The sequence below is a fragment of the Siniperca chuatsi genome, linkage group LG19, assembly GCF_020085105.1.
Source record: "Siniperca chuatsi isolate FFG_IHB_CAS linkage group LG19, ASM2008510v1, whole genome shotgun sequence".
Lineage (NCBI taxonomy): Eukaryota > Metazoa > Chordata > Actinopteri > Centrarchiformes > Sinipercidae > Siniperca > Siniperca chuatsi.
Window position 1 is genome coordinate 18,074,554 of NC_058060.1, and position 25,075 is coordinate 18,099,628.

The 25,075-nt window shown below is 40.2% G+C and overlaps 2 protein-coding genes across 3 annotated transcripts in view; one reads left to right on the forward strand and one right to left on the reverse strand.

The window, feature by feature from the left end:
* The first annotated feature begins 1,758 nt into the window (after positions 1–1,758).
* hacd1 (3-hydroxyacyl-CoA dehydratase 1) lies at positions 1,759–11,894 on the forward strand. Its single transcript, XM_044177012.1, has 7 exons — positions 1,759–2,019; positions 5,324–5,441; positions 5,609–5,627; positions 5,730–5,818; positions 6,236–6,357; positions 8,827–9,005; positions 10,519–11,894. The coding sequence occupies exons 1-7, from the start codon at positions 1,901–1,903 to the stop codon at positions 10,599–10,601; spliced, it is 729 nt and encodes a 242-aa protein (XP_044032947.1). The 5' UTR covers positions 1,759–1,900; the 3' UTR covers positions 10,602–11,894.
* Positions 11,895–11,993: 99 nt separating this feature from the next.
* Positions 11,994–25,075, reverse strand: part of LOC122866843 (collectin-12-like) — a 40,489-nt gene continuing 27,407 nt past the window's right edge. Inside the window, exons 3-10 of one of the 2 annotated variants that reach the window (XM_044177010.1) lie at positions 22,786–22,908; positions 17,002–17,088; positions 15,862–16,905; positions 14,847–15,344; positions 13,977–14,113; positions 13,716–13,825; positions 12,986–13,131; positions 11,994–12,878 (exon numbers count right to left, since the gene is read on the reverse strand). In XM_044177010.1, coding sequence (XP_044032945.1) covers positions 12,859–12,878; positions 12,986–13,131; positions 13,716–13,825; positions 13,977–14,113; positions 14,847–15,344; positions 15,862–16,905; positions 17,002–17,088; positions 22,786–22,908 — 2,165 coding nt within the window. In that variant the 3' untranslated portion in view covers positions 11,994–12,858. Of the gene's footprint in view, positions 12,882–12,985; positions 13,132–13,715; positions 13,826–13,976; positions 14,114–14,846; positions 15,345–15,861; positions 16,906–17,001; positions 17,089–22,785; positions 22,909–25,075 lie in introns of both variants that reach the window. The other variant, XM_044177009.1, reaches the window with a different exon arrangement.

Below are 25,075 nucleotides of genomic sequence, written 5' to 3' on the forward strand. Positions count from 1 at the left end.
ACGGGAACTTTAACGGGAAATTTAAGCTACTCTTTGTTACATAACCCTGCCCTCAGGAAGGAATCTACCTGGGTATCTGTTGAGGTCAGACACTTCAGGTGAAACTAGCTAATCAACAGATACTCAGGTAGACTCCTTCCTGAGGGCAGGGCTTATTGTAACACAGAGTAGCTTAAATTTCTGAGTTCCCGTTCATTTTTTCTCTCTCTTGTGCCTGGAACCTCAATACCAGGACTACAGCTACTCTAACTGGGGTTGTAGTCCTCCTAAACTAGAGAGACCAAAGACCAGTGCACCCAGGCTCAAGACAAAAAATAAATATTTATGGCAAGAGTAGTGAGGGGATTGATGGCTACCATAGGAAGATTTTCCTACAATTGAGGAACTGAGGTCAGCATGAGTATGGGGGACTGACAAACCCTGAATAGGAGGACTCTAAAACCAAAGCCTATCAGTAATACGACATGCTTCTACTCCCTCAGTTTCATTATAATGTAACCTTACCAAAACAAGGCTCAAGGCTTCAAGCTGTGAAGCAGACTTTTTCCACATACAAGTTTCCTTCCAAGAGGAAAAGTTATCAGCACTTCAAAATAAATAAACTACACAATATTTAGTTGCCTTTGTGCCAGTTTCCTGTGTTAGACAGTTATGAGCAGATGCTGACAACTCCACTTTTTTGTATGTTTTTACCAGTGTAAGTAACTAAGTACATTTACTCACGTACAGTACTTAAGTACAACTTTAAAGTACTTGTACTTGAGTATTTCCTGTCAGTCAGGTGAGTGAGTCAGCAGGAGAAGGACCCAAATGCATAAAGTTAAGGAAGATAGGGACAGTTCAATGATTTAATGACCAGTTGAAAATACAAATGAGCTTGACTGGCAGGCAGACAGACAGACAGGCAGACAGAGACAGACAGGCAGGCGGACAGGTGCGTAAAAGTGGCTCGAAAGCAAAAAAACATGGCAACGGTTACTGCACAAATTTCCAGGTCAAAGTTCACGAAAAATTAACTAATTTACTACTACTTCACTCTGAGAGCAAATACAATGATCACAGCGATGCCACTGGAATTAATTTATTTTGCTGCAAGATTTTGAAATAATGCTTGTATTTCCAGGCCTTTAGACTATGAGCATCAGCACTGCAAACCCATGTTGCTGTAGAACACATTCATGCTTTATTGTTGCATTAGTTAATGTAATTTGAAGGAGACTGGGTATGAGAAAACAATCTGATATCTATCTCACTGTAACTAATGATTATTTTCACTATGGATTAATCTGCTGATTATTTTCTCCATTAATCTATTAATTGTTTGGTTTGTAAAGAAATCAGTGAGAAATGCCGTCACAATTACCCAGAGGCCAAAGCCACACCTTCACATTGCCTGTTTTGTCCAACCAATAAAAAATTCTATTTTAAAATTCTAAATTATTAAAAATAAATTGAATTGAAAGGAAAATAAGCGAATCCTTAATATTATCTTAATTCAATAATATTATCATAATATTTAAAACTGTCAAATAATTGTAGTGAAGTAAAAAGTATAATATTTCCCTCTGAAATGTAGAAAATGGCATGAAAAGAAGAGACTCAAGCAGGCAACCTCAAATGTGTAGGCTACTTAAGTAAATATACTTGAGTAAATGTACTTAGTTACATTCCACCACTGCAGCACTGATAGTGGTAGGTTACAGGTTTTCTCTCACAAGATACAGAGACTTTATAATAACAGCCTCTGACCCACCGGCAGGCCACGCACTTGTTGCAGCACTAGTCCCGCGAGAGAGGGGAGCCGTGGGCGGATAGATGGATGGATGACCCTGCTGCTCCCCTCCCTACCAGCCCCAGCTGTCAGCTCCCTTCCTGACTTCCCCACCCTGCCCCCGGTACCATGGCGTCCAGCGAGGAGGACGGCACGGTTGAGGAGAAGGAAAACAACAACAAGAAGAGAACGAAAAGCGCCCTCGCTACCGCATGGCTCACTTTCTACAACATCGCCATGACCGCCGGGTACGTGCGTAATTCCGCCCCGGTCGCCTATTAATAAGAAAAGCCTATAAGTTAGCCGCTCCCTAAAAAACCGTAAGCGTGTGTTGCTGTTTATAGGACTGTGTGTCTCTGAGTGAAGCCGAAAGTGCCTGTTCAGCTCGCTCAATTTAGCAGCTCACCGGAGTTGGGGAAAACTTGGGTGAAGAATTTGACAGTAAAAAAAAAAAGATAAAAATGTAAGCGGTATTTATTAGTGTTAGAAAATGAATGAATGGCGTTGGGTGAAAGTGACAGGCTGGCGCTGCAGCCGTGTCCAAATAGGGCTGACTGCATGGTGTCAGCGTCAGGGCCCACAATGCTTCCGACAGTTGCAGTGATAAGTATAGCCGGAGCGCGCTGACACTGGAGCTCAGGTCTGGGACAGTGAAATGCTCAATGGGCAGATTTTTTTATAACAACATCGCATTTGTGAATTGCAAACAGAGCGCGCGATTACCGGTCGAGTTTATACCGTGTTGATATGGAAAAATGGCCAGACATAAGCGATCAATACTTCTCTGCTCAACTATAACAGAGCTGTCAGATCAGCAGTGGTGGAAGAAGTACTCAGACCGTTTACTTCAGTAAAAGTAGCAGTACCACAGTGTAGAAATCATGGATGTATAAAGAGAAAGGTAGAAATACTCTGTTACAAGTCCTGCATTTTACTTGAGTAAAAGTACTAAAGTATTAGAATCAAAATATGCTTAAAGTACAAAGAGCAAAAGTACTCATTAAGCAGAATGGCCCATTTCAGAATAATGTATATTGTATTATTGGAGCATTAATGTGTACATCACTTTAATGATGCTGGTAAAGGTGGAGCTTATTTTTTTTACTATACTGCCTGGTAGCTTGTGAATTTCACCAAGGGATCAATAAAGTCTTATTTTAGACGATAATAATACATCATAATTTATTTGTTGATTATATTTTGTATTTATCTGAATCTGTAAAGTAACTAGTAACTAAAGTTTTCAAATAAATGGAGTCAAAAGTACAATGTTTGCCTCTGATTTGTGGTGGAGTAGAATTATAAAGTAGCAGAAAATGGAAATACTCAAGTAAAGTAAAAGTACTTCAGAATTTTAGTAAAGTACAGTACTTGAGTAATGTACTTAGTAACTTTCCACCACTGCTCACCAGATCAATAATGACTGAAGGCTCCAGTTTGGCACATCGATTACAGAAGTACTCAGATCTTTTACTTAAGTCAAAGTACCAATACCACGAGTACAAAGTATTATAATCACAAAAGTAAAAGTACTTGTTCTGGGAATTTTATGTTATTATGTTACATTATTAGATTATTAATACTGATGAATCAATGTGCAAGTATCAGTCAGTGAGGCTAGTTTTAACTCACATGTATCTTAAACTTCAGATAGCTTATCAGAGTGTCCCATTTCACATCACATATTATGTCTTATATGATTGTACTTGTACTTTAACTGTTTGTGAATAAACTGAAACGAGTAAAAAGTACAATATTTCCTTCTGAAATGTAGAGTAGAAGAAGTATAAAGTAGCACAAAATGGAAATACTCAAGTAAAAGCACCTCAAAGTTGTACTAAAGTACAGTACTTGAGTAAAAGTACTTAGTTACTTTCCACCACTGATTACACCTTCGTTTACAGCTAAGCTGGGCGCCCAATAAGAATGTTTTTGATTAAAATTATGACAGTGATGACTCTGTCCGCTTTGTCAAGAAATTGTTATACTAATGTTCTGATTTCAAAAAGCCAGCTGAAGATGACATTTTTAGTTTGACCTCCCATTACTGTACCTTGCACTCTAATGTAGTGATCACATCAACTGACCTGACTGTCATTCCCCAACAAATAACACGATACAGAATACAATACAGTATGTATAAGAAGGGTGTTTTGCCTCAGAGAAGCCACACTTTCACATTTTCTATATGAATGTTAACTGAACATCTTGGTGTTTTTGGACTATTGGTTGGATTAAAGATGTCACCTAGGACTCTAAGAAAGTATAATGGGCATTTATGTACTATTTTGTGATATTTTACAGTCAAAACGATTAATTGAGATAGATAGATATCATTAGTTGCAGCCCTATATCCAATCCAGCCATTAACCCACTAAGTTGTTAATACCATTGACCCTGTTAACAGTTCTGTGAGCTAATCTTTCATGGCTGTAGACTGTGTGACTGTGTTTTGCTGAGTTGGGCTCAGAGAGGGCAGCGTGAGGAGATGGGTGACCATTTGTTTAAAGGATTTTAAACACAAGACTTCAGGAGATTTTAGTAGAAGTAAAGGAATATACAGATTTTTGTATTGGCTTATATGAATTGTTGCCTGTTGTTCACCTCATTCACACACAAGTGTAGGCTGCATAATATAATACATGTTCATTGTTGTCATAAAATGTGGTAGATTGACCAAATGAAAACTATGATCCTCGGGTGATCATCCATTTATGACATTTTTGTCATAAAGGAGAATTGTAGAGAAAGTGGAGATTGTTAAAGAATATGACAGCAAGATTTAAATTGCAGGGACTAATGGGGAGTCAGGCTCTTTGTTATACTGTAGTAGATGTGAATCTTCTGTGTAAAGACACATCTGTTCAAACGTCAAGTTTGATGAAAGTACTGAAATTGAAATAATCTGTCTGTGTCTCTCGCTGTCTCAAAACTTTACCCATGATTTTGTAAATGTAATCATGCCATTCATCATGTTTTATCAAGTAAATCATCACCAGTTAATAGTTAGTCACATAACTTTTGTTGATTTGTTGATATACACTATGAGGAAGCGCAGGAGCAGCCAGATATTCTGTTCACGTCCTAAGTTGGTGTCGATACTACAACTTGGACTTGAGAAAAAAGACAACAGAATATCTGGTTTCTCCTGTTCTTTAGTCTCCTAACTGAAGCAATAATATACATAGGCTATGTGTGGGAATCTGATTTTGATTTTTTTATTAAGATTTCTATTGATATTGGCTATATACAGTAGAAAATTTAGAGAAAAGTGCTTGTAACAGAGCTGTGAGAGGATAGTCGGTTTAGGGGTTTAAGGTTCAAATAAATGAGCATTTGCCGTGTCAAAAAATACACTGTGTACAAGTACATGCAGAGCTGAATAACATGATTTTCAGTTTCTACTGTCATTAAAGCCACTTTCCAGATTCTCTTGTAATACTGGAATACAGGAAACTATAAACACCATCCATCCCATATGGCCTGTTCTCATTCTTCCTGTTCACACTAAGTGATGCTATTAGGTAATATTACCTGTTTTTATTTCTGCAGGTGGCTGGTGTTGGCCATGGCGATGATACGCTTCTACGTCCAGAAAGGCACACACAAGGGTCTGTACAGAAGTATAGCAAGGACACTCAAGTTTTTCCAGACCTTTGCATTAGTTGAGGTAAGAATTTGAGTAGAATAGCTGTCACTTGCATGGCTGCACAGTCATAGTGCGGCCTGATAAAATGCTGAGAAATGACAGTGATTTTAAATAGGTGGTGCTGATGTAGCTGCTGTTGCTATAGATGAGGGAAATTAACTGATTTTTTTATCTATCTTGTCTTACAGTTGGGACATTGTGCCATCGGTATGTCATGATGTTTGTTTATGATTTATGTTAAAATACAAACAAACGTGTCAACACCTCTGCAGCTGTAAACTGTTGTGTTTTTTTTCTGCTCTGCTCCAGGAATTGTGAGGACTTCTGTGATTGTAACCGGGGTTCAAGTGTGTTCACGGATTTTCATGGTTTGGTTCATCACCAACAGCATCAGACAGGTGACTACCGCAGCACACAACACAGACTGCTGCCACTGTGGGTTTTATTTTAGTTGAACAAGCAAATGAAAAATACTGTGAGAAAAGGACAAATATTAATCACAAGTTTTACTTCAATATTACCTCCACATGTACAATATACATTTTAATAACATTCTCTAATCAAAGATAGATCCTCAAAGGGTTTCCTGGGACAAATCTAATCAAATGGAGCATCTTTTCTGTGTCTATTTTAGCATCTGTTGCATGAAAACTGCAAGAACCCCTGTGCTTTATTATCACATCATTGCTCCCACACATTTGCACACACCAGTACTTGTTACCTGTAAGAGCAGAGCTTGTCAGGTTTGACTCATATAAACATCTTAATTTTTCCTTCCTCTGTATATTTGCCATTTTCTTCTAATTTAAATGAAGATCCAGAGCGAAGAAAGCGTAATCCTATTCCTGGTTGTGTGGACGATGACAGAGATAACCAGATATTCCTACTACACATTCAACCTACTCCACCACCTGCCGTACTTCATCAAATGGGCCAGGTGGAGATGCCGTTACCCGCGGCCGGGATGAACTTGAATTGTCATTACTGTGTCGGACATTGTGTCTGAGCATGTCGGCCTGATCTGGCGATTTCACCTCTGGCATGCTTCCCTCCCCAGGCCTAGACCGGCTTTACGTCAGGAAGTAGTGCAGCCGTGTGTGTATTAAGTATCGCCTGGCTCACACAGAGAGGAGAAGCATGTGTGTGTTTATTGATTAGCACCTCATTAGCCATTCTCTGTCAATGGTGGGTGAACTAACTGTTACCATTGTGTTCTGACACTACTGATAATGCAGGACAGAAGTTACAGAGGACATTTAACCATTTTAGGGTTTATTTAGATTTTTTATCACTTATTTAATCATTTAAAAAATAGATTTAAAAATAGAATGAAATATTGTTTATAATGACGTACATTTTTCTGTCTGCATTATTTGTTGTAAGTTGCTCTAACAAACTGTAACTCCCCCCCAATAATTCTTGACATTAGCATTCAAAAACAGTATTAGGTAAATCCAAGGCTTTCATTATCAGCACAGAAAACATAAAATTGAAACAATTGTCATGATTCTCAGTGAAACATGAGGACGATCAACACATTTCTTAGCTCTAGAGTGACATAATGCCTGCCTACTACTGCATGAAGAGTACTTGTGACGTGGCAGTCTGGCCTTGCGTGTCTCTCCGCTACAGTAGCTCAACTGAAATCGGAGTTGTTGGGAGGTCAGCTGTACACATTGATAGCTGTCCAACACACAGGCTTGGCATCTTACAGCCCAGAGAGGCCTATCTCGGTTCAGAGCAGTGAATTGTACACATTACATCATTTACAAGGTGAGACATTGTTCTGCTTCTGGGTTACCGCAGACAGAGGCGTCGTGTCATGTGATCGTCAGGAGATGCAATTTAGTTTTGTGCCAATTACTCTTGTTTTGGGTGTTGATTCTCGTGCATTGAATGCCACCCTCTTCCCTGCCCCCCACGCTTCACGTCTTTCTTTAAGCATGGAGGAGACGCCAGGCCCCCCGGGAGAGGGGCTCATGTTCAGCTGCTCATGTTTTTAAGACCATCTGTTTTGGTCATGGAATGTTCGCCCAACATTTCTATCACATCCGCTGAGACGCTCCCCCAAGCCTTTGCTGTGGTCTCGGCTAAATACAGGATCTCTGCAGCCCTGAGTCACGGCATATATCACACTAGAGAGTTCATGTCACAAAGGGAGGCGGGCCATCTCACACTTGGGTGAAGTGACAGGAGATGACAGTTTGTGAATTGTTTTATGAAGAACAGCTCTTTTGCTCTGTCTGTGTGTGCATTTAAGTGTCTGTATACCAAGTAATCAAAAATGTATCCATTGTCACTGTAGTAATCAACCATTTAGTGCAGTGATTCAGTCGCTGACAGTTGTCAGAGGCCCAAATTGCAACCACAACCTGATCCTGCAGCTTTGCCCAGTGCCCACTACAACATCTGCCAAATCAAATGCTTTTTCGCTGGGGATCCCCATCTCCCCGTCCAAGTTTTAGTCACCACTTATCGTCAGTACTGGAGATCTTTCTTGACCAGCTGGTTTTCTCCAATAGGTTACATTAAATGTAAAACACAAGTTTAAAAAAACAAACAAGAAGTAGTATAGAGGCTTATCTCAGCTGCTTATTTATTTTGGTTTCCCATTGATGTACTGACTTTCCTTTTTCCAGTTTTCTGGTGTTGATAATCTCCACTCTCCATATTGACTACTGACCAGCATTGAATTTCTGATCAATGTTGTTGGAAAATCAAACCCAAGAAAAATTTATTATAAGCAAACATGATATCGAGAAAAGGATGATGTGATTTTTGTATCTTCTTGACTGATCAGTTGCTGTTTGGCAGCCAACATTTAAGTCTTGAGTTTTCCAACAACACACCAGTGTAATGCACCAACTCTAGAAAAACTACTTTTAGCTGAATACCAATGCACTGATAGCACAAGTTAACAAAACATGAAGAGGACTGAATTCATTGTGATTGATTATCTGTGTAAATCAGGTAATGAGATGAGGAGCGGCAACAAACTGTGATACTATCAAAAGTCCACATTTGCTTGTCTTGCTTATTACAAATATATATATTAAAAAAAAGATCCTATCCTTTATGTTACATCTGCTTACATCAGAGCAGTGTGCCTTTGACCCTATGAATGGCTGCTTATGCATACTGTATGTTAGTGACCTTGAAATGTAAGCCAATTGGAAAACAAAGATTTTAGGGAGCATGCACTGATTGTTGAACTCATCCTTGAAAGGTTGCATTTGAGTGTAGACTGTGTGTGTCGAATGTATTGTGTTTGGACATCTAAGCATGTGCGTGTTTTTAACATCCGCAAAACTTAAACTGCAGGTGTGTTTGTTGCAGGTGTGTGACCGTGTATATCTGTGAGCCACACTGCTGAATGGTAAAACAACTTTCCTCTTTTTCTTTCCAGATACAACCTCTTCATCGTCTTGTACCCCCTGGGAGTCGTTGGGGAACTGCTGACCATTTATGCTGCTCTGCCGTTCGTACGCAGATCTGGAATGTACTCCATGAGGCTCCCCAACATCTATAACGTGTCGTTCGACTACCACTACTGCCTCATCATCGTCATGTTGTCCTACATCCCACGTAAGGAGCATTTTCAGTTGTACGCTGCACTTTATGATAACACACGTAGAGGTGGATGACCCCACTGGAAATCAGTTCAACATCCTTGTGAAGTGTCCCCTGTTTTTGAAGTGTCCCTTGTTGACATCACTGGTCAGACTATGATGCTAATGGCCTTCTTGTGTCTTAATAATGACTATTAACATGACAAGTGAGCTATTAACATTATACATTAGATAATAACACTGACTGTTAACAGTTAATCTACATCTTGTCAGTGATGCCACATTCTTGGTGTGGTCACACCACAAAGACTTTCTAGTGAGGATTCACCTGTGCATCTTCCACTACATGAGGCTTTAGAGATGGCGTCTCTTGACGTATTGTGACAGCAGTTTAAAGGGTCTGACAGAAAAGCAACATTTTGCAGCCTATGGTAGTATCTCACATGACCTCTAAACCTTTTTTCTGTTGCAGTGAAAGACTTTCCAACCTTTGTTATTTTTCTTGCCGAGAGTTAGATGAGAGGATCAATACTACACTCTCATATCTGTACATTAATAATGACGCCGGAGCCAGGAGATGGTTAGCTTAGCTTAGCATAAAGACTGGAAGCAGGCGGAAACAGCTAGCTGTAAAGCTCACTAATTAACATGTTGTATCTTGTTTGTTTAATCTGTACAAAATCCAAAGAGCAAAAACGACGAGTTGTTGTTTTACTGGAAGTTACAGGCTGGACTATTTTTAAGCCAGGAGCTTTGACTTTCTGGAGTCTCAGTTGGTTGCCTGGCAACCTCAGGGTGACGACAAGACTCCAGGAAGTCACTGCTAGGCTAACCACCTGCTGGCTCTAGCTATATATTTAGCCCACAGACATAAGAGTGGCATCCATCAACCATCTCCCAAAATGTCGAACTATTCCTTTAAATGTTGGAGACTTGCAGCCATCTTTTTTCATCATCATCGTTTTTATGCTATAAAGTGATCCAGCAGATTTCCCATTTAATCAAACACAATTCCACATCTGAAACTTTATTTGATATTAATTTACTGATGTTAAAATGCTACATATATGATCTTTGTGCCAGGTGAAATTGTTATATACATATAACATGTATAATCCAATTCAAGAGAACATCCATGCAGAAAATGCTACTTTTAAGAAGCTGATAATGAACAAATGTTGTTGAGAAAGTTGCTATAGTTAAGATGTTGTATTGAATTGAACACATATTATACATAACATACATAATATTCATTCAGAATTCAGTGTGGGTTGATTATTTTTACCATTTCATGGTTTTTTGTAGTAAAAAAAAAAAGGCATTTTGCCTTTATTTCAGAGTATGCAGTTGATGGTATATTTTATTCTAACCGAGGCCTCACAATGTTTTAACAGGATGAATCATGAACATAGCCTGTTTGAGCACCTTCTGGAGCAAGTTGGAGACATTCCCTGCCAAATCACTGTAACATACAGAACAATTATTAGAAAAGTATTGAATCAGTGATTGATCCTGTTTATTTTTCCCAGTGTTTCCTCAGCTCTACTTCCACATGCTGCGGCAGAGGAGAAGGGTGCTTCACGGGGAGGTCATAGTGGAGAAGGACGACTAGTCAAGCCACCGCCTCATGCCTTCGTTTGAGCCAGCCTGCCTCCACATCACCCTCACCTCCCCCACTTCATCTCCACCTCATCTTTTGCCGTTACATACACCATCGGCCGTTACATTCTTCATTGCACGGGACCGGAAGAGCCGCACAGATGACGACCTGTCAGGAAGAAAGGAGTTCATCAGAACTGAGCAATATTAACTGATCCTAAGTATTTCTTTAAATGATTAATTCCTATCTGAATGGTAATATTGAAAACATGTTTACAGTCCCAGTGTTGCTAGAGCTTGAGACAGAAGCCTGACGTTGTGTCTCAGCACAGAGTCCTTTATTCATCCACCAGCCTTACCACACCTTGTTGCACTGAAAAACATGAGCCACAGCAGAGTCACAATACTGCACCCACCTGTCTGAAGGAGAAAAAGGCAAATGAGAGGCTTCCAGGGAAATGTGAAATGAAGCATAGGAGGAAGATTGTAAGTTGTGTCTCCTGAAGTGTCCCCACTTCATCCCCTAATCTACCCAATTGTCAGTTTTATTATTTTTTAAGTTTATTCCACCACAGTGATTTTATACAGACAGTGTGGCTGTAACAAAACAAGGTTTCAAATGAGAGAATATTCATAGTTCTATCATACCTCAACAATAAACCTACATTTAGACAATATGCTGCTTCTTTTGTGTATGTTTGTTTTACCTTATGTGTAAATGATGCAATGTGAAATGAGCGGCTAATAATAAGCATATTTCTTAAAGATGATTTATTCACATACTGTTACACTTAGAGCAAGCACAGCTCAAACTTAACATTTTGTCTGCTTGGCTCAGCTCCTACATTATTTTATGTTGCTTTGATGTTTACTATGTCAAATTAATTTACAAGTGTGCATCTTAAACAAAATTAAGTCAAAAAGTAGTAGCTTTTTCTATAGACCACAATTAAAATTTGTGTGTGCACTGACAGTCTTCAGTCGCTGTTGTTTGTTTTTTAACATAAAGAATCTCATGTCCATGTTGATAGAAAGGTAGTTAGATTCCCTCCTACTTACGGTGCTATTTTAAGATCATTTCAATCTTCTGTGCAGCTGAAGATGTAAAATGATTGAGAAGAAATGTTAGTCAATGAACTGCATGGTTATCTAAGAAAATCCACATTTTTTGCTTATAATCTGGATTGGAGGAGAAAAAACAATAAAAGCCAATGTCACATCACTGGAGAAGTTATTTTTCAAGAACAAACAATAGAAATGTGAAAATACCTTTTTGTGCAAAATCAATAAACTAAATTCTACAATACTGTGGAGAGTTTTGTGATGACCCTCACACTGCAGACAGATGAGCCATCTGATACTAGATCTGCATAAAAACAGAAATAAGCCAACAAATACGAACATCTCATGGGTTTTACATATTTATTTGTGAGTGTTTCCTTCATCTTTCGTAGTGTTGTTTAAACTCAAGCATTTTGTCTTAACAGGAAACAGTACCTGAGTGCAAAAAATGGCACATTTTATATTTGTAGGTAGGATCCACAGATTCATATCCATAAACATATGTACGTCTGTAATAGTGAAAAATAAATCTCAATCACAAACTACTGTATCATACATGGAATATTAAACTGTAAACGTGCAGTCTTGAACTAAAACTCAAGCTGATTGTGACATTTTTCTGTATTTATGTGTAAATACTTCATTTGTTTCTACTAATGAAAATGCTATATAGACATTCATGAGGTTAGATAACAGGTTCCTCGAAGATAGCATATCAGCGACATAATGTTTTTTGCGCATCATTTTGCACCTTTTCATTTTAAGACAATTACATATTATGAAAAGCACTATGGTAAGTCCACTTGGCCTCATAGAATTTATAATTTCCTACAAAACTTGCATAATGAAATATACATTCAGATATTCAGTTGCACGTGGAATACAGTTTTATAAAATGTATTTCAAATAACCATAAACATATTTATATATATAAATCAATTGGTGATTTGGTACTTAAAAATAAAAAATAAAAGTCCTCCTTTGATTGCCTTGCTGTATTGCACTTGCTGGTAAAGATGGACTGGGATCAATTGGAGGAGAAAGACATCTCTTCAGCATTGGAGAGATGTTTGCTGCTGCAGCCCTGGGCTCATTTCAAAATTGTCCCTTTGCTTTCTCCGTACGGACTCTGCATGTGCTGTGTCAGTGGATCAGTGCCACATGAGGGAAGTCTAGCTGCTCACCGCAAGCTCCCTTTCAAGACATTGCTACAATCCAGGCGATCTTGCTGCTGAAAAAGATACAGAATAACATTAGGACACCTCTGAGGAAATCACCCTCACTTGTTGAGCAGGAAGAAAACGGTGGCATTTGGAAAGACAGAAATCAACGTACAGGTCTCCATTTCCTTCTCACAGATGTAGCTTATGAGATCTTCACAGAAGAAATCATTCCACAGCCCTTCGTGGATGAGCCCCGCACAGTCTTCTCCCATTTCATGCCCATGGCCCCAGTTGTCAGGCTGACCAGGCTTCCACTTTCTGCAGGCAAACAACAGAGGGCATTCACACATTAGATTTACATATTTCATCAAAGAGTCCGGTGGAAAACTACAGCAGTGGAGGAGAGAATAAAAGAGAATAAACTGCCTCAAGAATTAAAGTTGGATCATCTGATTTCTTTGGCAGATTTTAAAATTTTAATTGAGACCACGAGTGTAGGTCTTTGAGGCTAACTAGGCTTTCATCCAATATTGCTTTTATTCAGTGCTGGTTTGATTCATTTCATAATTGTATCCTTATCCTTGTAATGTTTGTCTAAATGTTGGATTTTTTTCTCTGATTGGACCACCCTGAATACATAAAGGTTTATTGAATGTGAAAGTATTTGTTTTATTTGAATGGGCAGCAGGAATAGGGGAGTGGAGTTTTGCATGGAGGTCAAAGCAATCAAAAATATCAAAGTTGAGATTTTCACAAGAATTTGCGTGTTTACTTGGTGTTGTTTCCTGTAAATGAAAACCCTAAACTGTAAACGGTACTCTATCCATCTGAAGAACAGCACTTAGTTTCATACAGGATAAGATGTTCCCTACGATAGAGGTATTTTCTGATTGAATACTGACGTGAAAGCAGGTTCAGTCCCGTCCAGCCAGTGCCAAACGTTCTCCTCCCCCCTGTCGGTCAGACCCATCCAGAAGTAGCCCTTTCCTAAGGTTTGCTTCTTCAGCCATTTCTGAGGTCACATGAGGACAGAAAAAACACTGAGTCAGAACTGAGAAGTTACCCCAAGCATTACAGGGCATTGACAACCTTTCCTTCTAGTACATAATGAGTTTAGTGGATTTCATTCTTTAAGTGCAAAAAACACAATCATAATCAGTCACCTGTTCCTCCATATCGTTGATGATCAACAATGAAGCAGATGTTGATTCACAAGTTGCCTTTGCGTCATCAAAACTGTGCAGGTCTTTGGAGAAAAAGTAGCACTTGTCTCTGTAGTTTACCCAGTCAAAAGGACATCCTGTAAAACATCAAGTGATTTCATTTAATGAATCAAAAACTACCATATTATTATCAATGGTGCTTGATTATCAAACTGGTATATCTCATAAACATTCATTATAAATGAAGTTTGACATTTTGGGAAATGTACTTATTTGCTTTCTTGCCAAGAAATAGATAAGAAGATTGATACCACTGTCATATTTGTACGGTAAATATGAAGCTTGAGCCAGCAGCCGGTTAGCTTAGCTTAACATAAATACTGGAAACTGGGAAAAAGCTAACCTGACTGTGTCTAATGGTAACAAAATCTGTCTACCATACCACATAATCTCCTCTACAACCACATATTGTTGTATTTACAGTTTGGCTTTAGGATTAAACAAACAAAATATAGGCTAATGTGTTAACTAGTGAGCTTTAACAGCTGCTAGATCTAACTTCATATTTACTGTATAGACATTAGAGTGGTATTGATCTTCTCATTTAACTCTCAGCAAGAAAGCAGATAAGTGTATTTCACAAAATGTTGAACTATTCTTTTAAAAAGCCATTTGATCTGAGTGATACAGTATTAGTTTTCTGGAATTTCTGGAACAATTGCCATCAAGGGAATATTCTAGTAAACCTGTACCAACCAGAAAAAAAAATGTTGATCAAGTAATGTGCATTGATGCTAGCTGATTCAATGTATTACTTCAGGACCTCATAAGTGGATTCTAGTCAGGTGTTAGTAATGAGTAAAGTCGTACCTGGGGCCCATAGTGTAGGAGCTACTGCCTCATCCTGCAGAGACACAGGGCCGAAAGGAATTACTGGATCCCGGATTGGCATCCCTGGTTGTCCCGGTGGCCCAGCTGGGCCCGGAGGCCCCACTGGTCCTGGCAGTCCCCTTGGCCCCTGCTCCCCAGCTGGTCCCATTGAGCCTCTGATACCCGGTGGGCCCTGTGCCCCCTGAGGACCAGGCTGTCCGTCTCTTCCAGGCAGAGCGGCAATACCTGGCTCTCCTTTAGCTCCAGGAGGACCAGCTCTCCCTCCTGACCCTCGGGAGCCTTTGGACCCGGGGATGCCAGGTACGCCTGGCAGGCCTTTTAACCCTGGCAGACCTGGTGGTCCTGGGATACCCTGCTCTCCTCGGGATCCTCGTATCCCTGGACCACCCTTTTCCCCTTTCTCTCCCTTCTGGCCGGGCTGACCAGATGGTCCCTGAGGTCCTTTGTCCCCTCTTGGCCCTCTGGGACCAGGCGGACCTGAAAAATAAGACATACTGTAAGCTAGTGAAACAAACTTTAAAGTATTTTTTAAAATAATAGTGTCACATTTTGGGAAAAACGCTTATTTGCTTTTCTTGCTGAGAGGTAGAGGGGCGACTGATTAGGATTAATGTGAAGCTACAGCCAGTAGCCGGTTAGCTTAACTTAATAGTTTGGCACATAACCCCCAGGAAAAATCACAACTTTTCTTTTTTACACTTTTTACGTTTTTTGTGTGATTAAACATACAAGATATAACATGTTAAAGAGTTTTACAAATGCTGGTATGTGGATTTTGTTACCTTTAGCCAGGCTAGCTATTTGCCCCTGTTTCCAGTCTTGGCTTGTGCTAAGCTCAGCTAATGTAAGAGTGGTATCGATCTTCTCATCTAACTCTTTGCAAGCAAGCAAACAAGCGGATTTCTCCCAAATCCCAAACAATTCCTTTAACTTTTAAACAAACATTCATCATTAGAACACAAACACACACACACTGCAGCCACACACCCCTCACCCTGTAAAATAGTGAAGTTGGTTATTAGTTGGGAGTGCTTGGTGTCCACCAGCTTCATCTCCTCCATGACAATAGAGAGGCTGGTGACCTCCTTGTCCACACGTGCTGCCAGCTCTTCCTGCTGGGATCTCAGACTGGCTGCATCTGTCCTCACGTCTGTCATGCTACTGTTAAGGTTTAGCAGGAAGTCTGAGTGACGGCCGATGGTCTCGGAACAAGTGCGTAACCCGTTCAGGTTAAGGTTGATGGCACCCAGGAGCTGCGTAGTGAAGCTGATGTTGCCGGTTACGCGGTCCATACTCTGCTCTGACTCATCTAGCCGCACCTCCAACCGGTCAAACTTGGTGGATGTGAGGTTACTGAAGTCCCTCTGCTGGTCCAAAATCTCCCTCAGGGTCTGGTCGTGAGCGTCAGCCAGGCTGCTGGTGTTCTGGAGCTTGTTGGCTATAAAAGTGAGCTGCGATCCCATCTCTTCCAGGCTTTCGTTGTTGGCCTTTGCAAGAGCTGAGGCATTACTGGCCATGAGCTGCAGGTTTTCCACTTTGCTACGAAGCCACTCAGTATCAGAGCGCGTCTGTCGGGCCGTCTGCTCAAGGCTCTGAAAATCATTGCGCATTTTCTGGATGGCCTGGCTGGTGTCATCTACTGAGCGTTGCAGAACGGCGATGAGGCCTCTCTGCTGGGCCTGGGTGAAGTTGAGGCTGCTGATGCTGAGCAACGCCTGGTCCTGAAGTTTCACCTGCTGCTGGAGTTCTCTCTGCAGCCTGGCTGTGTCGTCCTGCAGACCCTCAATGATGCTGCCATAAGACCGAAGGGTGCCATTTACAGAGTGTAAGGTGGCCGTGTTGCTATCCAGCAGTCCCTGAATGGAGCTCTGGCTGTTCTGGATGTCTGAGTCAATGTTCTGCAGCTGACTCAGCTTAACTTGATCGTTGTGGATGCGTTCCTCCACCGCAGACAGTTGCCTCTGGAGACTCCAGATGTTGTTCTTAAAAGCCTGGATCTCTGTGGTGGTATTCTCTGACTTCTCCCCTGCTTGATCATCTGAAGACAGAGATTTGTACAATAAATTACAAAAAAATGTTTCAGCCTCTCACTGTAGCTTTTGCTTCTATTTAAACCCAGATACATGAAACTTACCTAGCTTTTTCAAATCAGTCTCAACAGCAATTATCTTTCCTCCATAGTTTGCAATACCCTCAGACACGCTGTCAACTCTTTGGACCACTGAAAGAAAAACAGCATCAGTAGAACAAAGGTTAGTGTCATATTCTCATCACAGGCCCTTTATTAACAGACCAGAATTGCCTGCAACCACAGACATCATATATAAAAGGGATCAGAGAGGAAACCAATGAAATTCACTTACAGATACTATAAGAGATGTGTCTACATATCTTGTAGGCATGTAATAATGGTGGATTCGATTAAGGTAATCTCTTGGGTTAGGCGAGATTTAGAGTGTGACAGAGGTAGAGAGACGTAGAAAAAGTGGAATTTGGAGTTGGAGTGCAATGAAATTTAGGGTGAGAGACAGAAAAGGTAGGCAATGCGAAAGAGACAGAAGGAGGGAGGAAGAAACATTGATTCAGCAAAGATGGAGTGGGTGGCCAATGACAGAAACCGCGGTTGGAGGTACATGAGGAGACACTGGCGAGGGCCCTAGGGGACAGGAAGTGACCTAGGGGGGTCTTCAGTAAACAGGCAGATCAAAGACAGCCCAGAGAAGACAGACGCTGTGGCAGGGAGGCTCTTCACGCCCCCACAGGCGACACTAGCGTTCATTTCCTCTGGAATGTGTCTGGGATTCCAGGGAATCAGCCCACTTCTACCACCAGCCTCGCCAGGGGAACACATCCTTTAACTGGGAACTGCATGGGCTCCTCTGCTGGGAAGCTGCATCCCAGCTGTTTGCTCCAACAGTTAAGACAACAGTTCAATCACAAGGCTTTCACCTCCAGAAGTCAAATCACCAGAAAGACAAGATGAGCTGGTTTAAATCCATCTATCCCTCCAGATGAGGACACAGGTAACACCTTTTATTTATGGTCTGTTTTGCATGAATAGTGGCCTTAATATTGTGGTATAATAGTTAGCCACTAGTTTATATCCCATGTATATTAAACTTAAAGAAAAACATTGATATTTTGGGTAGTAAGCTTTCTTGCTGAGAGTTAGATGGGAAGATTGAAACCTCTCTTATGTCTATTTTTTAAGTATGAAGCTATCACCAGCCTCCGACTAGCTTAGCATAAAGACTGGAAACAGGGGGAAGCAGCTAGCTTGCCTCTTTCCAAAGGTAACAAAATCCCCCTACCAGCAACTCTAATGCCTACGAATCAAGTGAAAACACAACACCTTGTGGTTTTACAGTGTTCCAGACTATTTCTTGACTGAGAGCAGTGCTGGTAGGCGTATTTTGTTTCCTTGGGACAGAGCCAAGCTAACTGTTTAGTCCTGTTTCCAGTCTTAAGGCTAAGCTAAGCTAACTGTCTTCTGGCTCTAGCTCTATATAGTTACCATACAGATATGAGAGTGGTATTGATCTCACCTAACTCTCTGCAAGAAAGAAAATAAGTGTCATTCTCAAGATGTCAAACAATTCCTTCAAATGTAAGACTTCAAAAGCAAAAGAAAATTATACTTTAGTCTCCATACTGCAAAACAAAGAAAAACTGCCTCCTGAGTAATTGACAATGAGATGTTTGGTAAACTTCAAATTGGAAAATTAATGTTTAACCAATATGGTCAAAGCTGTTTTGTGTTTCCTTTCTTCACCCTGTTAGATGTCCTAGCAACGCACTTAAAGTTGCCTCATGGAACAAATAAATACATTTAAAACCATATGAACCTATAAAATTACCACATTATTTTTAGTTATGAGAGAAAATGGTCAGTTGGACAAGAAATGTTCCACACATCAAGCTAAAATGGAAACATTTCCAGACACAGATCGTACAGTTCAGCATTGCAGAGCACAAAAGACACTTTGACTCATAGGCTACACCTATGGCACATTGTTTCTTTCGCTGACACTTACACATACACTAGGCTGGAAACTGAAACTAACACAAGCAGACTTTCACATACAGACATTTCTGGGCCTTTTCCACAGGGTCTGTCCATGTACTGGCCTCCAGAGAGACTCATTGCATCACACTGTGGCAAAATTAACCATAAAACACACATGCAAAGTAGTTGAAATCGCAACAGCGCTGCAGAGGAAAGCATTATTTTGGCAGAAACCTTCTAGATCCAAATGTTGTAAAATGAGCTGTTTTGTACCCAGTTTGAACTCTTTCCAGCTCTTGTGTGGGTCGTTCTTAAAACTATCCAGGTTGGCTTGTAAAATCCAACTTCCTTATACATATAAAGTCAGTAATAGTAAAAATAGTTATGAAGTGAGTGAATTGTAAACTCCATGCTTTGGTTATTTTATCATTTCTAGGAGCCACAGGGCAAGCATCTCAAAACTCACTGTGCAGCTGAAAGTACAAACTGTTAGATAGGATAAACATTTGAGGGCAAATTTACAATTGAAGTGGGAATGCATCTACACATAATCCTAGGACTTTCATGTAATGGTTTTTACAAAAATCAAGTGTTTCCTTGGACACTTGTTCAAAACTCTAGATCAACTGGAAAAAGTAAATAACTATATTCTCAGGGTTTACTCACTTTCTCTTTAAACAGTGTCCTCTGACTGTCCAGCTGCCAAAATCCAGATTAAAGAGAAGCTGATCAACATGTTGACATATTCATCTTGGTCGCTTTTAATTATTACCTGTGCTCACAGCCATTACAGTAAGCTTTATGAGCAGCAGCGAGTGCGTTTTGGACTTTCTTTGGAGCCCCAGATTTTGCCTCTCAGGCTACAAAGAGGCTACTGGTGGTGGTTGTACCTGCAGCCTGAAAGGTAGCCTGCAGGCAGTACTCAGGATTGGAAAACATCTGAAAACTCCTCTGCACATTTTTCAGGTATTTTACTAATGCTAAAGCAAAATGCTAACAAATTAATATTATATAATTTAACTTTAAAAACCTGAAGGTTTCAACTTCTAATAGCCGGTATGTAGTACATATTCATTTATCTTAGAATATGTATGGTAAACCCAAAGAACATGTTTGATTTGTTCAGAAAGACTGATTTAAGAAACGTTCTGTGAGAGTTTGCATTGAGTCATAGAAGCTAGTAGAACAGAAGCTAGTCTGGAAGTGACGTCAGGACTTTGGCTCTCTATTACAGGTAGAACCACTTTGAATCAGTTTCTTGAGTCAAACATCATCACTACGCGACCTGACAGAGCGTGAGTGTAATTGGACCACAAGCAGGAAACAACAAATAGGTCTCCCAGTGAGGTATGGTGTGTTTACAACTTGTTTTACTTTTGCGATAAAACCATTCAAATGTTTAACTGTGACATACTAAAGCATAGCATAACAGTTGCACAAGTACAGGAGAGACATAAAGTCAGAAAACTGATTCAGTAATGACAGTTACACAGCAGTATCTAAAGTTTGCTAACATTAGCCACCATAAGCTACTGGTCATACCAGACCAAGTGAGGCTGTAGCAGGAGAATCCCTGAGTGTACTGAAGTGAACTCTCTCTCTTCAGCTACCTTTAAAATATCTACAGAAGACACTGGTGGAGATTTGTTACCCTCCTCTTTGTAACACGATGAATTGTGCTGGATGTTTTGCTTCTACGACACTTTTTATGCATATTTAAAACCAGTTGGTCTTTGAGAATAGAAAGACATTCATACAGGGAGTGAGGTAAACACACAGGTCATGTACTATTCCAGTTACTTTTCTTACTCTCTTTGAGGAAAACTAATGGGATTTAAATCCTCCAGAGTCCAGAGAATGACCTCATATTGCCTTTGGTCGTGTCAATCAAGACAACAGGCTGTAGGAGAGAAGACAGGAGGTCACTGAATTCCTGCCAAACTTCTACGGTTAAATTGCATCAAAACAAAAGAGTCACATAGAGGACGTTTCTGTGGGTCAGTGATGGAGGACAAAGAGCAGCACATATGTTAAGTGCATAGAGCACTCTGGGTCTCACTACATCACCATCTGGAGCTGGGAGTGTGTTTAGGCTGAACTGTGATTCCCTTGACAGAGCTGTACTTCAGAGCCAGTAAAAACCCAATTTCAGTGGGTTCTGCTGGAGTTGCACTGAGTTCACTCACTGCTCATCTGGGATCAATTAGGCCCGCATGAAAACATGCACCATGGAACAAGTAGGACCGATTGAGCTCAGAGAGTAAGAGGACATCATTATTAATATACTCAAGACACACAGATAACCCCTGGACATGTTAACTTCATACAATTTTCACAAACTGAAAATAAGGAGAGGGCACACGCAGTCGCATATTGGAGTGTTTAGCACAATTATGGCAGGAACATTCAGAGTTCAGTTCTCCGAAAGACGGCGGGACCGTTTCCTGACCTGGAAAAAATTTTGAAAAAGCCAACCAGAAAGCTCAGCTCCACAAAGCCTGAAGACCCTTCCAAGAGGTGTGAGCTTTGGGGGTGTTGGTAAAATAAACTGAGAGAAGGTTGTGGGGTGGAGACAGAGGGGCTAAAGCACAGAGAGAGGGGACAGGGTTGAATCTTAAATGGTCTGTTCACCCAAATTACAAAGAATATAATTTATATTCTGCCTCCACCTCAAAACAATGGAGGTGAATGAAATTTAATTTGTGGAGCTCACAGCACTGGAAAGTACATTTAATAAACTTGACAACAACATATTTTTCCAAAATCAGTGTCCCAGTTACTGTGAACAGTTTTCATTGGATCTACTTTCTCCTGAATGAAATAGTGCCTATGAAAATTGTTGACAGTGAGGTCTATGGAAAGTCATGGGGACTTTGTGGAAAGAGATGCTGTTGATGAATTCTTTAAATATAATTTTTCATGCTCTGCACACTGCAAACATAATTCCATTCAACTCATTGTATTGTCACAGCAGCAGAAACCTCCGAGACAGATATCTCAAAACCTGGACAAAAAATGCCAAAACTATGGTATCTGAATGTCTAGATGGTACATACATTCAAGGAATCGTTCAATATTTTGGGAAATACACTTATTCGCTTTCTTGCCATCGATACCACGCTTATATCTGTACGCTAAATATGAAGCTACATCCAGCAGCCAGTTAGCTTAGCTTAGCACAAAGACTGGAAACAGGGGCAAACAGTGAAAAGTGAAGTGTTAAAATGACAAGTTTATGGTTTTAGAGGGAAATGTGCTGGACAACTAGACGTAGTAACTTCCTGGAGTCTTGTTGTCACAATGAGGTTGCAAGGAAACCAGCAGAAATTAAACAAACAAGATGTAACATGTTAATTCGGGAGCTTTAGAGGTGCTGGTGTATTTGTGCTAAGCTACACTAACCAGCTGCTGGCTGTAGCTTCATATTTAAACAGACAGATAGAGTACATTTGAGTGGTATTGATCTTTTTCATCTAGCTCTCTAAACTGACAGATTTTTTCTTATAGGTGTGGTGGTCCTTTCTCATATTTTCCATTACCGATCTGCTGCTTTTAAATAATGAAGCATTGCCAAAGAACATTCATGTCATGCCCGGCCACGCATAAGTCCACTCTGGTGATGAAGAACTCCGTCTCTCTCTCACACAAACAAAACACGAGTTCTCAGTGTACTCATACATTCATCAAACAGCAATATTCTTATTTCTTGGCAGCACAAAGAGACACCAAATGACATGTTTGAACGCCCGGTCTCTCAGCACTCTGTAAGCAAATCATTTTAACATTTTAGAAAACAAATTACATCACTGAAGTGATGTTTAGAAATGTCATCTTGGCCCCTTATAATTGTACCCATCAGGTCACAGTGACAGAAGAGTGTAGCTTACTGAGCTCAAAGGAGATTTGTCTTACTTTTATATCCAAGCACAGCAACAGCGATGGTGAGAAGAGTACACAGCACATAGAGCAGAGCTATGGAGGTCTTCAGCGCCCATTCATTTTTACACTTAGTGCACTGGGTGCTCTCCTGGATCCCTGTGTAAAAGAATGAAGAATATGTCATTATTCAATACATTTTGCTGCCTATTGTAAATTGTTTGGAGCAGAAAGGTCTAAAAAGGACATGTGGGTAGAATTTGGTGTTAGCTACAGACTCTCCATGTCCAGGAGTCCCACATCTGGACAAACAGCCCTGGAGTCTACATTAAAGAGTCCAACATTTCCCTTAGGGCCCGGGTGGTGAAGGGGCAGGGGACACAAAAACAATACCCCCAACTGACTTGTTTACACTCAGCGACATGCTTATTTTCCTGAACTCAGCCTTCACTCAGCAGACTTCCTCTTTTTCAGTCAATGTCTCTCTCGTGTCCTCCTTCCCAGTGAAGCACAAAGACTTCATGAGTTTTACACAAGAGGCACTGAAAGTAATCATGTAACGTATTTTTGTGCAGTTAAATGGTGAATCTGTACCTTTTAGTTCTCTTCTTGCAGTGTCAGTTACTTTGAAGTCAAACTAAAAGGCCTTAGCTAGCGGGGACACTTGTGGAATATTTCTTTCCAAGGATATCTGTCATGACAGATGAGTGGCGAGATCCACAGTGCTGACGGGAACACAGCTGCATTTCATTTTCAATTCAGGAAGTGTGTGTCTGTGTGTGTATGAAAAGTTGGGGTTGCATTGTGTGAGTGTGTGTGTGTGTGTGTGTGAGGGGGGTGTTCTGGTTTTCATGCACCTGGAATGAAACTCACTTCACATTTGCAATATGAAGGAATAGCTCTTATACAGCATGGCAACACAAAGAGTGCAATACATGACTATCACACTCTGAAAGCCAGTCAATCACATGACCATTATTCATCAACCTGTAAAGAGCAGGGACTATTTAGTGCCAAAGATTTCACCACACATTTAGTTCAAGTGCATTTTAATAGATGAGGTAATACTATAAATTTAAAATGCAGCGCCGATTGGCTTGTCAGGGTCTCAACTGGAGTTTAGATGCCAAAGCTAACAACTTGACTCGTTCTTAAGGGTGTGAAGGGATTATTAATGACCACCAAGTGTTAGACCTCAGTTAAACACCAAGTCCAGCTGGAAGGGAGGCCTTCTCGGCCAACCTGACAGAACATGAGATTTACCGTAAAGAGCACGGGAAAGTACTGCAAAAAAAGAAAAAAAAAACAGAGTTAAAAAGGGTTTTGAATGTAATACTTCCATGGTTTTGAACTCAAATGACACCACCGCCTCACAGGCCAAAATACAGACTTCATCTGCCTAAAGCTGCACTCCCTGTGATTCCAAAAATGACCGACCAGTCAGCCAGGCCGATATATTGGCCGAAATTAGCTTATTGCAGATACATTGGTATATATGTCGGCTGATAAGTAACAAGAAATTGCAGTACAGAAATGCCAGACTAGGTTTGAGGTAATTTAGAAACAGTGCCACAATTACATATTTTGTCCACCAGAGAGTTCATTAAAAACTACTCTAAGCAATAGGTATCGAGATTCTTTAATGTTATGTGTTTATGTAAAAAAAATATATATATATATATATATATATATATATATTGACCAATATATTGTTATTGGATTTTTTTAACTCCCAAGTATCAATATCAGATCAGTATCTGCCTCAAAAATCCAGTATTGGTCAGGCTATAATCTTTAGATAAACAAAGTCAACTTTTGGTGATTTCTTGCCATAATCTTCACATCTTTAAACTTTCATCAACTTATTTTTTGGCCACTTGTGGGTAGCGTAACAAACCATAAACACAACACTGACATATTTTCACTTTATAAAGTTTAGATGGCAAATGTGTTTGCAAACAATTCAGCAATCCAGCAGATACGGAGCAACATCAGTATTCATTTGTAATTGTGTTTTAGGTGACCTGAAAAATATAAATTCAATCCACTTTTCTTTTAGCTCTGTTTTGGTCTCCACCACCTCCTGAGGGAAATATCTGGCTCTTTAGCTGCTAAATGCTCCACTATGTTCACCAGCTAGTTGCCAACTTTGTCTTTCTGCTGCTTGGTGCTGACCAAGTAACAAACAGTGGGTTTTTAGAGCTTTTTTGCTAAAAACAGCAACCTGCTGTGGTTGAAAAAGATAGCATAATGAGAGCCATTAGAATAAATTAAAATGGTACAGTTGCAGGTTGTATAAACAAAAAAATGTGTTACTGCAAAAGAC

Bases quoted from the DNA above. Each gene is read 5' to 3' on its own strand.
- hacd1 (XM_044177012.1), top strand. From the start codon at position 1,901: ATGGCGTCCAGCGAGGAGGACGGCACGGTTGAGGAGAAGGAAAACAAC. The intron at 2,020-5,323 runs GTACGTGCGTAA...TTATTTCTGCAG, and splicing joins AACATCGCCATGACCGCCGG to GTGGCTGGTGTTGGCCATGG. The intron at 5,819-6,235 runs GTGACTACCGCA...ATTTAAATGAAG, and splicing joins TCACCAACAGCATCAGACAG to ATCCAGAGCGAAGAAAGCGT.